The sequence below is a fragment of the Leptodactylus fuscus genome, chromosome 2, assembly GCF_031893055.1.
Source record: "Leptodactylus fuscus isolate aLepFus1 chromosome 2, aLepFus1.hap2, whole genome shotgun sequence".
Classification (NCBI taxonomy): Eukaryota; Metazoa; Chordata; class Amphibia; order Anura; family Leptodactylidae; genus Leptodactylus; species Leptodactylus fuscus.
The window spans coordinates 66302682-66317926 of NC_134266.1; the positions used below are offsets into that span (position 1 = coordinate 66302682).

Consider the following 15245-nt stretch of genomic DNA (forward strand, 5'->3'; position numbering starts at 1 on the left):
ATCACACAGTTGCCGCAGATTTGTCGGCTGCACATCCATGATGCGAATCTCCCGTTCCACCACATCCCAAAGATGCTCTATTGGATTGAGATCTGGTGACTGTGGAGGCCATTGGAGTACAGTGAACTCATTGTCATGTTCAAGAAACCAGTCTGAGATAATTCCAGCTTTATGACATGGCACATTATCCTGCTGAAAGTAGCCATCAGATGTTGGGTACATTGTGGTCATAAAGGGATGGACATGATCAGCAACAATACTCAGGTAGGCTTTGGCGTTGCAACGATGCTCAATTGGTACCAAGGGGCCCAAAGAGTGCCAAGAAAATATTCCCCACACCATGACACCACCACCACCAGCCTGAACCGTTGATACAAGGCAGGATGGATCCATGCTTTCATGTTGTTGACGCCAAATTCTGACCCTACCATCCGAATGTCGCAGTAGAAATCGAGGCTCATCAGACCAGGCAACGTTTTTCCAATCTTCAATTGTCCAATTTCGATGAGCTTGTGCAAATTGTAGCCTCAGTTTCCTGTTCTTAGCTGAAAGGAGTGGCACCCGGTGTGGTCTTCTGCTGCTGTAGCCCATCTGCCTCAAAGTTCGACGTACTGTGCGTTCAGAGATGCTCTTCTGGCTACCTTGGTTGTAACGGGTGGCTATTTGAGTCACTGTTGCCTTTCTATCAGCTCAAACCACTCTGGCCATTCTCCTCTGACCTCTGGCATCCACAACGCATTTCCGCCCACAGAACTGCCGCTCACTGGATGTTTTTTCTTTTTCGGACCATTCTCTGTAAACCCTAGAGATGGTTGTGCGTGAAAATCCCAGTAGATCAGCAGTTTCTGAAATACTCAGACCAGCCCTTCTGGCACCAACAACCATGCCACGTTCAAAGGCACTCAAATCACCTTTCTTCCCCATACTGATGCTCGGTTTGAACTGCAGGAGATTGTCTTGACCATGTCTACATGCCTAAATGCACTGAGTTGCCGCCATGTGATTGGCTGATTAGAAATTAAGTGTTAACGAGCAGTTGGACAGGTGTACCTAATAAAGTGGCCGGTGAGTGTATATACATATTAAATAGAAAGATTTTACCAAAATAATATACTCACATTTTCCAGAAGAGTGAACCATCACAGCAGACTGCTTCCAGTCTTCCCCACATGCTCCAATGTGAGAGACGACTCACTGTGAGGAGGAGGGGGAGGGGGAGGGAGGAAGTCCGGGCATCACAGCAGGTCCTCACAGGAAAGCAGCCATAGCTGCAGCAGGTCAGTGAGAGGATTACGAGCAGCCATTATAGCTGATGCTGAAGCTGCACACATGCCCTCCGATATATACTTTTCCTGTATATCGGGAGGACACTATGTGCAGCTTCAGCATCAGCTAATGGGGGCCCGTGCGTGTTGAGGCAAATGCAGATGCATTGGTCAGGTGCTCGATTGGAGACCCCTGACCAATGTATCTGCATTAGTACAATGAGGGCTTAACAGTCGGGGCTTGGGGCCCACCGGGGGATTCACCGGTTCCCCGATGGGCCACTCAGACCTTGTGGACATTCATACCAATGGAAACAATCTATTTTTTGTGTACACAATACAGACATGGTCATCTCAATAAGTCTTATTATGCACATAAGTCTCTTTATACAAAAATCACAATTTCATAAATTAGAACATTGAAATATATCTAAAAATATTATTTTATGAAATTTGCAATGAGCAGGCAGAAGTTAGAAGGTAGAACATGTCCTAACTTGTAACAGATGACACCCGCCACAATCTGGGCCGTCCATCTGGCTGTGCTTTGTGGCCTGTGGTCCAGATCACTTTGCATGATTAAAGTTTGGTCTATATTGATGATTATTTATTTTCGTGTTTTACTTTTGTTTTATTCAGAGTATATTTTATTTGCTACATGTCTAACAAAATATAGTAAAATACCTATCAATAACAACATGATAAATCTAGTAGCCACCCAGATCACCACTAGTAGTGTTACTTTATTACACCAGTGCAGTATATAATCATATTAACTTTGACTCCCTCAATTTACTCATATTGTTGCCTGGGTTTCTCGCAGAGCCAACCATTGTGTACTATGTCATATACATCCATTTTATCAAGTAGATATTTCTGTAAACATACTGACTGTACATACAGAGCATTGACCATTAGAAGACATGAACAATACTTACATGGTGTTTCTTTTATGTGTACTCAGCTGGGAGAACCACAACAAGTGAAGAGCTGGAGGACATGTTGGAAAGTGGAAACCCAGCCATCTTCTCATCAGGGGTACGTTTCCTTTTATGAAGTTTACACAGGGTCAGACTTGCATTTTTCACCTAAAAAGAACATGTGCACTTTAAACTGAGTTTACCACCTCTAAAATAATTGCTAAATAGAGATGGGCAAATTGGTTCATACCGAGCTAGGTTTCACCTGAATAATACAAATTGTTTGTGTTTTTTTTCAAACCCCAAAAAACAGAGATTCATCTCGGTCGAACTTAAATGGCTGCAGCATTATATAATAGGTGGAGGTCAAGAGGAGGTGAAAAAAATAAAAATACGTTCATACTCACCTTCAGTTACATGTTTTTGTCCTCCTCGTGGCAATTGGCACTCTTCGATGATGTCATCAACCCGGGCTCAGCACTGAGGCCTGTAATTGGTCAAGCCAAGCGTCACCATTAGGTCTTTCCTCTGTTATTATGAATTACATGACAATTGGGTGTTACCACTCCCTTTATCACAGGCAGCACTGATCAGACAGTGTCAGCTACACACTGATTCAGTGACTCCCAGTTGTCAATTTATTCATAAATTTCTAGTAGAAATAACAGAGAAAAGGCACAACAGACAAGGCAGGAAAGGCTCAGTGACCAGCACTGTTAACTTGGGTTGGAGCTAAGGCCAATATCTTCATGGTGTTTGTATGTTCTTCCCATGTTTGGATGGGTTTCCTCCTGCACTCCAAAGGCATACTGATAGGGAATATGGATTATGAGCCCCACTGAGAAATCTGTGAATCCAAACCCGGCAATACAGTTCACCATCTCTATTTAAATGAACCATTAAATGTAAAGTAATGTTCTAGTTCTACAAGTTGTGTAGAAATGAACTATAGATTGATAGTAGTTTACATTGTTGTATAATATTATCAGTTGTGTATGGTGATTGTGTAAGAGTAAAGTCTTATATATATATCTTTCCTAGGCGCGGGATTCATTGTATTATGTTTTGAGCAATCTCATTCCTATACATACATGTAAATCTAGCAAGTATGTATTCTTCACCACTATAACATAATTATCTTCATCCTAGAAATCATAATAATAACTCAGGTATTTTATATAAGTCACCAAGTACATATAACTGCATCCGCCCAGTACCCTAATAAAGTGATTTCCAATCTTACTCCAAACCAGCTAGAGGGCCCACTGAGGAAGCTAGATTTGTTTACCACAGAATAGTGATATCATACAGTGGCGTAACTAGGAATGGCAGGGCCCCATGGCAAATATTTGACATGGGCCACCCCCTCATCCGACACCAAAGACCCCAAATGACTGCCCTCCTCCCCCCCCCCCCCCGATGACCCCGACCCACTCCCCCATTCTGCACGCACTATTATGCCCAATAGTGTCCCCTGCACACAATATTATCCCCCATAGTGGCCCCTCCACACAGTATTATCCCCCATAGTGGCCCCTGCACACAGTATTATCTCCCATAGTGGCCCCTGCACACAGTATTAAGCCCCATTGCGGACACCCATGAACACTTATTATACTCATATATATCACATCCCAGAGTATAATAATTGGAGACCCAGGGGAGGATACAAACATAAAAAGCACAGCTTCTTACCTCTCTCTGGCTCCTGTGCAGTCCCTGCTGATGTCGTCCATCTTCAATGACGTACCGGATGTCACTGGACCCAGGCCTATGTCACAACGCATAAGGACGCAGGCCCCCTTCATGTGACATCAGGGACGTCACACAAGTAGGCCTGAAGCCTGCCTGGAGCCAGGAGAGGTAAGTAACACTGTTTTTTTGTTTGTTTTTTATAAATTTTATTTATAAACTTCGAACAAACAGGGAAAAAGCAAACAAAGTGTGACAACACAGAAACACAAAAGAAAGAAAAAAAAACAACTAAACCCAGTAAGGCCCGGCAGTTAAGCAAAGGGCCAATGTCATAAAGAAAACAGACGGCTGTCCAAACATGCAAGGTAGGGAAGAGGGAGTGGAGGGGACTAGAAAAGCAGGGGAGGAGAGAAAGGAAAGAAAAACAAGCAAAGAGGCAGAAAAAGGAGAGAAAGAAAAAAAAAAGAAAAAAGCGAAGAAGAGGGGGGACCCCGGGCTCAGACCACGAACAAGTTACCAGTCAATGAGACGCTCCTAACCCATAATGTCCCTGTAGGGACGGGAGCCCTGGAAGAGGATCCAGGGGGTCCAGGCCCTAAGGAAAGCCTCGTGGGTGTTACGAAGAGATGCCGTGAGGTCCTCCATGGACTGGATATCCTCCACTTTACGAATCCAGTGACAATGCGAGGGGGGAGTGGGGGACTTCCAAAGGGCAGAGATGCAGGCTCTAGCCGCATTAACCAAGTGTCTTATACCGATTTACGGTATGCCTGAAGGGAGGTCTCCGAGAGATGCAGCAGAAAGAAGGCCGGGGTGTTAGGTATGGTAGTTTGAAAGATTTGGGAGATCAGACGGTGAACTCCGGACCAGAAATTCCCCAAAACCGGGCAGCTCCAGAACATATGAAGGAGCGTCCCCTCCTCCGAACCACAGCGCCAACAGAGTGGAGAAGAGGCTGGAAAAAACTTGTGCAGCTGGGATGGGACATGGTACCATCTAGTGAGGATCTTGTACCTCGCCCCTTGGAACTTGCACGCCACCGAGCTCTTATGGGCGAGCTCCAAGACCCTAGCACAGTCCGTGTCCGACAGGGAAAGGTCAAGATCCACCTCCCACTTACTTAAGAAGGAGGGTCTATGGCCCGGAGGGGGGGAGACCAGCAACATGTAAGATTCAGACAAAGAGTGCCGGAGAAGACCTGAGCCTACACAGGCCTTCTCAAAGCTCGTGAGAGGCCTATCAAAAACACCAGAGCTAGGCAGTGAGGCCAGAAAATGGGAAAGCTGCAATACTCGCCAGGGGCCTAAGGGGGGGAAGATTCGGGGCAGCAAGGAGGTCTCCGTGAGAAAGCCAAGCACCCCCAGAACGGAAGTGCAGGGCTCTCTGCATGCCCGACTCTCTCCAGAGTTTGAACGGACCAGAGGCAAGCCCAGTCGGGAAGGCAGGGTTACCCATTATAGGGAGCAATGGAGACGGGGAAGGAGAAAGGCTGTCCTTCTGGAAGAGCGCCCTGCACACCTTAAGGGTGGGCCCAATGGTGGGGTGAGAGCTCAGAGGAGAGGGGCGAACATGGTCCATCCAGGGGAGAAGATGGAGAGGAAGACTCGAAAAGGAGCCCTCCAGGGAGACCCACTGCTTGTAGGGGGAATGGCGGCACCAGTCCAATACCCGCTGCAGAAGGCAGGCTTCATAGTAGCGGCGGGGGTCAGAAGTAACACTGTTTTTTTATGTTCCATCACCTCCCCTGGTCCTCCGATCATTATACTTGGGGTCTGAAAACACTCCCGAGTATAATAATAGAGTTTGTGGGGCTCACGGACTCACTTACCAATCCTGGCTCCTGGTCACAGTGGCCTCCGCAGAAGGAGCAGCGCAGGCGGCTGTGAGCAGGAGCCTGGATCAGTAAGTAAATAGGGCCTGTTACCGGCTGGAGTTACTCCAGCCAGTAACGGTATATTAAAAAAAAACATAAAAAACGCAGAACTAGAGGCTGTCGCCAGGCCCCATAGCAGCCGCTACCACTGCTACCCCGGTAGTTACGCCCCTGTCATCAGACCACAGTGTCCAGGGGATAGCTCATTGACAACTCCTCAGAACAAAAATCCTGAAAGGCCAAAACTTTGTACAATTATACAGTATACCTGCAGTATGATCCCACTACAAAGAAAAGATGGCTGCTTAAGACTACACTGTGCATTATCACCACCTCTTGTAGCCAGCTACAAGACGTCGCCCCTGCCTTTTTCTAGACCTTCTGCATTTCCACAGCCCCAGGTTTGTGGTTCCTGTAAAATAATAGAGTTCTCGTATCTCTTTTTAGATCATCATGGACTCTAACATTACTAAACAAGCTCTGAATGAGATAGAGACTCGGCATAGTGAAATCATCAAGCTGGAGAACAGCATTCGAGAGCTGCACGACATGTTCATGGACATGGCAATGCTTGTAGAGAGCCAGGTGCGTAAATTGCCATGGTCATTTTTAATCTGTATCATGGTCAAGAGGGGCAGCTCATGGCTGAATACCTCAACTGTAAAATAAAAAAAAAGTGTGCTGAAATATACTAATAAACCTCCCCATATTCTTCCTTTACTATAATATGATATAGGATCGATGTTGCATTTATTGGGTATATATATATATATACACATAAAATGGAGGTGCTCTGGTCAACAATTTGCACTTGGGCATTGGGTTTCTCACCCTCCCTCCTGTCTTTACTTCCCATGCTGCATGTGGGATGAGCGCTCAGCTGGTAGGTGCAAGCTGTTTATATGTTGTGTTTTGTAGTGTTTGTTTTTGTACCTATGTGACTCTCAGCTTTGTAACTACTGTGCCTATGTGTCCTGTTTTCATGGCAACTCAAAATTCAGCTACTGTAGGTGTGCCTAGTTTATATTGTTTGCATGCTTTCTGCTCAATTCACAATATATAAATGGGCTTAAAGAGGACCTTTCACATCCTCAGGGCACATGCGGTGTAATATACTGCTAGAAAGCCGATAGTGTACTGAATTCAGTACACCATCGGCTTTCCCATTCTGTGCCCCCGCTGAAGAGCTATCGGTGCTGTTACCATAGCTCTTCAGTGTCAGAATGGTGTTTGTGACAGTCTGAATTCAGCGCACTGTCAGCTTTCTTGCGGTGTATTACACCGCATGTGCCATGAGAACGTGAAGGGTCCTCTTTAAGGCTGAGGCCCTATATTGTGGAAACGCAGCTTTTTTTTTATCGCGGATTTTGCTTAATTTTTTTTGAGCCAAAGCCAAGAGTGGCTACAGAAGGAATAGGGAATCTATAGGAAGCTTTTACACTTCTGCCTTCTGCTCAATCCACTCCTGAATTTGGCTCAAAAAACCGCAGCAAAATCTGCAAAAAAAAAGCTGCTTTTCCAGAGGGTGGGGCCTCAGCCTATATGGGCTGCTGTAAGGTTGGTTTCCCCACACTGTGTCGGCAGTGGTGATGAAAAGAATGGCAGCACAACTCTAATCTGTCTGTCATACCCAAAAACTCCAAACTTCCAGTGGCAGTGTGAATAAAGCCTACAATGAATAAAAAAAAAGTGTGCTGAAATATACTAATAAACCTCCCCATATTCTTCCTTTACTATAATATGATATAGGATCGATGTTGCATTAAAGTCTTGGCAGAAACCCCTGTATTTACCAAACCAAGTATTCATCTATAGGGAGATATTTTCCAAAAGGTGGTGTTAGAAGCAAATTTCTATTTTTCACCAGTGAGGTCTTATTTGCATATTTCTTACCCAGAATTCTTAGCAGGGCAGGCATAGTCTAATAAGACCCTTTACTGTCTCTCCATCATGAGAGACATTGCTCCTTCTGACCATCATTTTGACTAGAAATACAATAAGATCTGGTGAGCTCTGGTGGTAGCCATGACACAATGGACCAAGAGAGTGTTGTAGCTTCTGTTACAAAGAGAGACCACGGTAGAGTGAACAAAGACTTAAGAACTTCAAGTTTTAGTCATGATACATACGGGATGCATACGGCCATATCCAGGATCCGTGTTACACAGATCACATATATGGTGTCCATCGTCTGTTACGAGCCCATACTAAATAGCAGATTGCTTGTGAGTGGAGATCTTGTCCTGCTTTCCGTGTTTTGCTTCCTATCTGGCCTTTCAGTCCCATTTTTTATTCTTTGGCATAATCTTGTTATATTGGATAATGAACTCACTTATATTGTTGCCTCAATACAGGTTAAAGCTGAAAGGAGCAAGTGGGGCTGAAAGTCAGCCACAGAAGAACAGGTAACATGCAAGTGATGAAGATTTAACAGCAAAGTATTAAGTAACTCTTTTTCTGGCCCTCTTCTGTTATCCCTTGCTCACTCTTCCTGTATCACTTTCTACTTTCTCTATCTTCACACTGTGGTCTTCTATTACTATTGTCTTGGACATGTCTCTTGTGGACTTTCGTACATCTTTTCTGCATTGTGTTTTCCATGTCCATCACTTATGGTCATTTGAATGTTTGTATGACCTTTTTTTATTTGTGTCTGCTTTATTTTTATTTTTTTACTGGATTGTGCTTTAAATCTTCTATTTTCTCCGTGGTCGGTCTTTTCCTTCTTTGTAAACCATGTCTTCGATATAAATTTCATTCTCGTACTAACCGATAATGCATGCTTCCTCTCTTGCCATATACATGGCTATGGCCACTTGCATGTGTCTGATCTTGTATGTCGCTTTTTTGTATTTCTCCAACTTCTCTGTGTTACTTTCTCTCTCTTGATGTCTTCCGAACTTCTCTGGCTCCTTCTTTTTGGCCTCTTCTGTTTCTCCTTTTCCCTGCCCCCTTCTTTCTACACACCATCAGGGAGAGATGATTGACCGCATAGAGTATAACGTGGAACATTCGGTGGATTATGTGGAAAGAGCCGTCTCTGACACCAAAAAAGCCGTCAAGTACCAGAGTAAAGCCAGGAGGGTAAGTAGAACGTCATAGTCATATTCTTGGCTGTAGAGTCGCATCTAGAAATGTCCCACTATTAGTCAGTAGGTCTTTTGGGCATCAGTGGTATCAGCATGTGATGGATACGTGCAAAGGTTGTGGCTTATGTTATATACTGGTGGCTACTACTACTGGTAATGGTGGTACATGTGTTACTACAGTGTCCATTTAATTTTAACTCTCACTGTTAACTCACTTGGTGCCTTGACTTTTATAGCATAATATCAATGTGTCATTTAACATGTTGAAAACCCATTTTAGCATGTTTTATTGTTGTAAAGATGCCTTGGCATCCTACAACGTGGTGAGGAACACTTACTGACCACTTCTATTCTGTCTCTTGTAGAAGAAGATCATGATCATCATCTGCTGTGTGGTGCTTGGGATTGTCATTGCATCTACATTTGGAGGAATATTTGGATAGAGAACAGAACAGCAGCCACAGATTGCATGTTCTGGACATAACAGGAAATATGCGGTTATCAGTGCAAGCCGCACCTGAAGGTGGGGGACTGACAGCGAAAACACGCTTCCCAAGAGGAGAGCCCCTCTGCATGACTACCCTGTGTGAAACCCAGCGCACGTACCCAGGGAGAGACTGTTTGCTGCGGGAGGGGGAGGAAGGGGTTTTAAAAGCCAGACCAATGACTTGGAATTGGATGCAAAGCGATGCCCGTGCTTCTTCCTTCCATGAAGAGCATTCTCCAGCAATGGTGGATCCGGTTTGGTGCTTTTAGGGATCAATATAGGGTTAGATTTCCTGTGCTGCCTTTATATTCTGTCCCCCCATGCCCACCAGATGCCTTTTGGGTTTGGAGAAGGATCTGTCTCTACCACAGCCAACTAGACACCAGTGTTGGGCCTAAGTGCCAAGCATAGCCAATTTTATTTCCACCACATTCCTCCCCCTCTGAACAAAAAATAACTTGGGACAGCGCGCTGGGACAGACCATGTTGGCCTCCCCTTTGCATGACAGGGGTTCAGTGTTTGGTTAAACATTTTAAGGTTGGAATATGTTTTGTGTGATCCTCGCCCTTTATCAACACCTCTCCAGGAGAGGGGCACATACCCATTTTTGTATCATGTGCATACATTTCCTTTTGTAACCGTGTGAGCAAGGTGTCCACCTGTGTGTGTATATGTCTCTCTAAACCACATATGCAGACAAATCGATGTGTGAGGACACTCCTGTGTACTGGAAGCTGTGCAGATGTTACGGTGGGCCAGGGCAGAACCATCCCTTCAGTTGATGATGATAAACCAAGCCCTGAGGTGCCTTAAGGCTTGCACCAGTCGGGAGTTAACCCCTTTTAGAGCTGGGAAAATTTTGGTACTTTTCCCAGCTGTGAAGGGATTAATCACCAGCATGCTTTGTGAGGAGAGTTTTTATATTCGGTGTTATATCTTCCTGGTGTATTTTGTCTGCAGCCCTTCTGTGGCATTTAATAAATGATGTGAGTTTGGGAACATTTGGCCGTATCTTTCTTCTTGTTCCAGCCGTCAACGAACTCAACAGGTTACTGATTCTCCATTGATAGATATTCAGCAAAAAAGAGGATCTGACAGTTATCTGGATACATCTCTTTTAGGGCCCTTTCACACAACCATGTTAGGACCAAAGAATAAGGCCATAAATCAGACATATAACCAGTCCGACTGCAGCTCCTGTGAACTCGTCTTAGGCCGGGTTCACACGGAGTATTCTGGCTCGTCATTTGGTACGTAGATGCCGCGGGAGGATTTGCGGGCCGTATATGCTCCCATTGTTTTCAATGGGAGCTGGTACCGTACACGCGGCGCTATTTTGCAGCCGTGATTTTGCGGCGGCCGCAAAATAGCGCGGCGTGTACGGTACCGGCTCCCATTGAAAACAATGGGAGCGTATACGGCTCGCAAATCCTCCCGCGGCGTCTACGTACCAAATGACGAGCCAGAATACTCCGTGTGTACCCGGCCTTATAGTATCATAATGATTGATGCTGTAAGCTTCAGAGCTATCATGACTGTACTGCCTTGCTCTCACACAACACTGAGCATTACCAATAGCTTTATGGTAGTTCTTACAGGAGCCATGGCTCGTCCGGCCATTACAGACTGTATTTCTAAGATTGTGTGGAAAGACATCGAGTAAATTGTTGTATTGCCAGGAAATAATAATTCTTGAGCCCTGTTTCTTTGAACTCTGTATTGTGCTGTTCTCCTACGTATACACTGTATATGAATAAATTGACAATTGGGTGTCACTACACAATCTTATCAAGAAAAATTGATAATTTGATAATTGTAATATCCAATTGTTGATTCATTAATTAATTTTAGTAGGAATATCACTAAAGACACTTATAAGAAAAAATTATTCTCAAATTGTTATTTCATGGGAAGTGCAGATGTGTCCAGAGTAGTAATAGCTCACTACACACATTATACAAATCATATCTTCTCCAGCTGCAGTTCTGTCTGTAGATCAGTGTTAGACTCAGCTGAAAAGCTACACGGGGTACAGGGATGGATAGCAATCGCTACTGGGCCCTGGATCCTCAGGGGCCCATAGGTGTTGCTGCAACATAAGAATGCACCAGTATCATACATAGCACATGCTAAGTGGGACCCACATTACAGTTTATTCATTGGAGCCCAGGAGCTACAAGTTATACCTCTGGTTACAGCCAAAAAAGAACTTTAGAAAAGTTGTCAGTTGAACTAGAGACACTCGGTATTGACCATCTGGTTGCTTTCCGATTGTCAGTATTTTGCATCAGTATTTTTAAGCCAAAAGAAGGAGTGTAACCTACACAGTAAAAAAGTGTAAGGGAAAAAATTGCACTTCTTCCAAGTTTCAATTTCCAAATGCTGAAAGAAAATGCTGAACAAAATTCTCTCATGTGGAATTGGCTCAGGAAAAGTAATCCACACAGGATAATGTACTAGAGATACATGATATCCACACTGCTCTTCTTAAAGGGTTAAGAAAGTACATAAGTTGTTGTTTTTTTTTGCATATAGTATCTATGAGGCACATTCATGAATACACCCATACAACCCATAATGCACCATCATTCCTCTGCAAAGCATTTAGCCTACAGCTTTCTTCTAGGGTTGTCTATGGTTGTCATCATATTCCTATATTAGAGAATATAGATGTAATATGTGGGGTAGGTTCAAATCGATTGAAATATGTGCAGATAATGCTTTGTTGCCTCTGCAGAAATAAAAAAATCACCTGTTGGAATTACTCCAATGAGAGCAAGAAAGTTTATCGTCATTCGACCCTTTATGTTGTCTTCATAGTGAACCTTCCAGTCTCTCATTTAGTAAATTCCTCTATGTTTCCTCCTGGAAACATATGAATAAGGCTACATTCACTTCTGCATTGGAGTCTCCGTTTGGAGACTTTGTCGCAGTGTACGTCCAGAATCAGCAGACGAAAAAGTCCTGCAAATTTTGTGTTCAGCAGTTTCAGTTTTAAAAGAATGGACACCTGACAAATCCCATTCTAGTTAATAGGGTCAGTATTAGAGATGAGCGAACACTAAAATGTTCGAGGTTCGAAATTCGATTCGAACAGCCGCTCACTGTTCGAGTGTTCAAATGGGTTAAATGGGTTTCGAACCCCATTATAGTCTATGGGGAACATATACTCGTTAAGGGGGAAACCCAAATTCGTGTCTGGAGGGTCACCAAGTCCACTATGACACCCCAGGAAATGATACCAACACCCTGGAATGACACTGGGACAGCAGGGGAAGCATGTCTGGGGGCATAAAAGTCACTTTATTTCATGGAAATCCCTGTCAGTTTGCGATTTTCGCAAGCTAACTTTTCCCCATAGAAATGCATTGGCCAGTGCTGATTGGCCAGAGTACGGAACTCGACCAATCAGCGCTGACTCTGCTGGAGGAGGCGGAGTCTAAGATCGCTCCACACCGGTCTCCATTCAGGTCCGACCTTAGACTCCGCCTCCTCCAGCAGAGCCAGCGCTGATTGGCCGAATTCCGTACTCTGGCCAATCAGTGCTGGCCAATGCATTCTATTGGCGTGATGAAGCAGTGCTGAATGTGTGTGTTTAGCTCAACTACACCGGTGGAGTAGTTGAGCTAAGCACACAGATTCAGCTCTGCTTCAATCAGCGCTGGCCAATGCATTCTATTAGCTTGATGAAGCAGAGTGTGCACAAGGGTTCAAGCGCACCCTCGGCTCTGATGTAGCAGAGCCGAGGGTGCACAAGGGTTCAAGCGCACACTCGGCTCTGATGTAGCAGAGCCGAGGGTGCACAAGGGTTCAAGCGCACCCTCGGCTCTGATGTAGCAGAGCCGAGGCTGCACAAGGGTTCAAGCGCACCCTCGGTTCTGATGTAGCAGAGCCGAGGGTGCACAAGGGTTCAAGCGCACCCTCGACTCTGATGTAGCAGAGCCGAGGCTGCACAAGGGTTCAAGCGCACCCTCGGCTCTGATGTAGCAGAGCCGAGGGTGCACAAGGGTTCAAGCGCACCCTCGGCTCTGATGTAGCAGAGCCGAGGCTGCACAAGGGTTCAAGCGCACCCTCGGCTCTGATGTAGCAGAGCCGAGGGTGCACAAGGGTTCAAGCGCACCCTCGGCTCTGATGTAGCAGAGCCAAGGCTGCACAAGGGTTCAAGCGCACCCTCGGCTCTGATGTAGCAGAGCCGAGGGTGCACAAGGGTTCAAGTGCACCCTCGGCTCTGCTACATCAGAGCCGAGGGTGCGCTTGAACCCTTGTGCACCCTCGGCTCTGCTACATCAGAGCCGAGGGTGCGCTTGAACCCTTGTGCACACTCTGCTTCATCAAGCTAATAGAATGCATTGGCCAGCGCTGATTGAAGCAGAGCTGAATCTGTGTGCTTAGCTCAACTACTCCACCGGTGTAGTTGAGCTAAACACACACATTCAGCACTGCTTCATCACGCCAACAGAATGCATTGGCCAGCACTGATTGGCCAGAGTACGGAATTCGGCCAATCAGCGCTGGCTCTGCTGGAGGAGGCGGAGTCTAAGGTCGGACCTGAATGGAGACTGGTGTGGAGCGATCTTAGACTCCGCCTCCTCCAGCAGAGCCAGCGCTGATTGGCCAAATTCCATACTCTGGCCAATCAGCGCTGGCTAATGCATTGTATTGGCGTGATGAAGCAGTGCTGAATGTGTGTGTTTAGCTCAGCTACACCGGTGGAGTAGTTGAGCTAAGCACACAGATTCAGCTCTGCTTCAATCAGCGCTGGCCAATGCATTCTATTAGCTTGATGAAGCAGAGTGTGCACAAGGGTTCAAGCGCACCCTCGGCTCTGATGTAGCAGAGCCGAGGCTGCACAAGGGTTCAAGCGCACCCTCGGCTCTGATGTAGCAGAGCCGAGGGTGCACTTGAACCCTTGTGCACCCTCGGCTCTGCTACATCAGAGCCGAGGGTGCGCTTGAACCCTTGTGCACACTCTGCTTCATCAAGCTAATAGAATGCATTGGCCAGCGCTGATTGAAGCAGAGCTGAATCTGTGTGCTTAGCTCAACTACTCCACCGGTGTAGTTGAGCTAAACACACACATTCAGCACTGCTTCATCACGCCAATAGAATGCATTGGCCAGCACTGATTGGCCAGAGTACGGAATTCGGCCAATCAGCGCTGGCCAATGCATCCCTATGGGAAAAAGTTTATCTCACAAAAATCACAATTACACACCCGATAGAGCCCCAAAAAGTTATTTTTAATAACATTCCCTCCTAAATAAAGGTTATCCCTAGCTATCCCTGCCTGTACAGCTATCCCTGTCTCATAGTCACAAAGTTCACATTCTCATATGACCCGGATTTGAAATCCACTATTCGTCTAAAATGGAGGTCACCTGATTTTGGCAGCCAATGACTTTTTCCAATTTTTTTCAATTCCCCCGGTGTCGTAGTTCCTGTCCCACCTCCCCTGCGCTGTTATTGGTGCAAAAAAGGCGCCAGGGAAGGTGGGAGGGGAATCGAATTTTGGTGCACTTTACCACGCGGTGTTCGATTCGATTCGAACATGGTGAACACCCTGATATCCGATCGAACATGTGTTCGATAGAACACTGTTCGCTCATCTCTAGTCAGTATGTGACCACTATTATACTGGTCCTCCTATCTGTTGTTCTGATTCTCCAATGGACCAGAATAACTGATAGAACCTAGCGTAAATGGACAACTGGATGCTACCGGACATGGCCAAGGTCCTGCACACTGTGATATTGTCCAATCAGTGCTGACCATTTCAGACTATAAAAGGACACATCCGATTGACAAGTGGAATGGTAATGACCATTGCCAATTTATTCAGGTATTTCCAGGGGGATCAACAGAATAGCACAAAATAATATTCTATGAAAGGATTTTCCAGCATTGTTATTTAATAG

At 45.5% G+C, this 15245-nt stretch overlaps 1 protein-coding gene across 3 annotated transcripts in view; it reads left to right on the forward strand.

The window, feature by feature from the left end:
- The window catches only part of STX1A (syntaxin 1A), a 130748-nt gene extending 120419 nt beyond the window's left edge, over positions 1 to 10329 (forward strand). The window contains exons 7-10 of one of the 3 annotated variants that reach the window (XM_075263903.1): positions 2230 to 2303; positions 6201 to 6338; positions 8108 to 8158; positions 8727 to 8837. In XM_075263903.1, the coding sequence (XP_075120004.1) occupies positions 2230 to 2303; positions 6201 to 6338; positions 8108 to 8137 (242 nt within the window). In that variant the 3' untranslated portion in view covers positions 8138 to 8158; positions 8727 to 8837. Of the gene's footprint in view, positions 1 to 2229; positions 2304 to 6200; positions 6339 to 8107; positions 8838 to 9207 lie in introns of those variants that run through there. The other 2 variants (XM_075263901.1, XM_075263902.1) reach the window with 2 other exon arrangements.
- The last annotated feature ends 4916 nt before the right edge of the window (positions 10330 to 15245 follow it).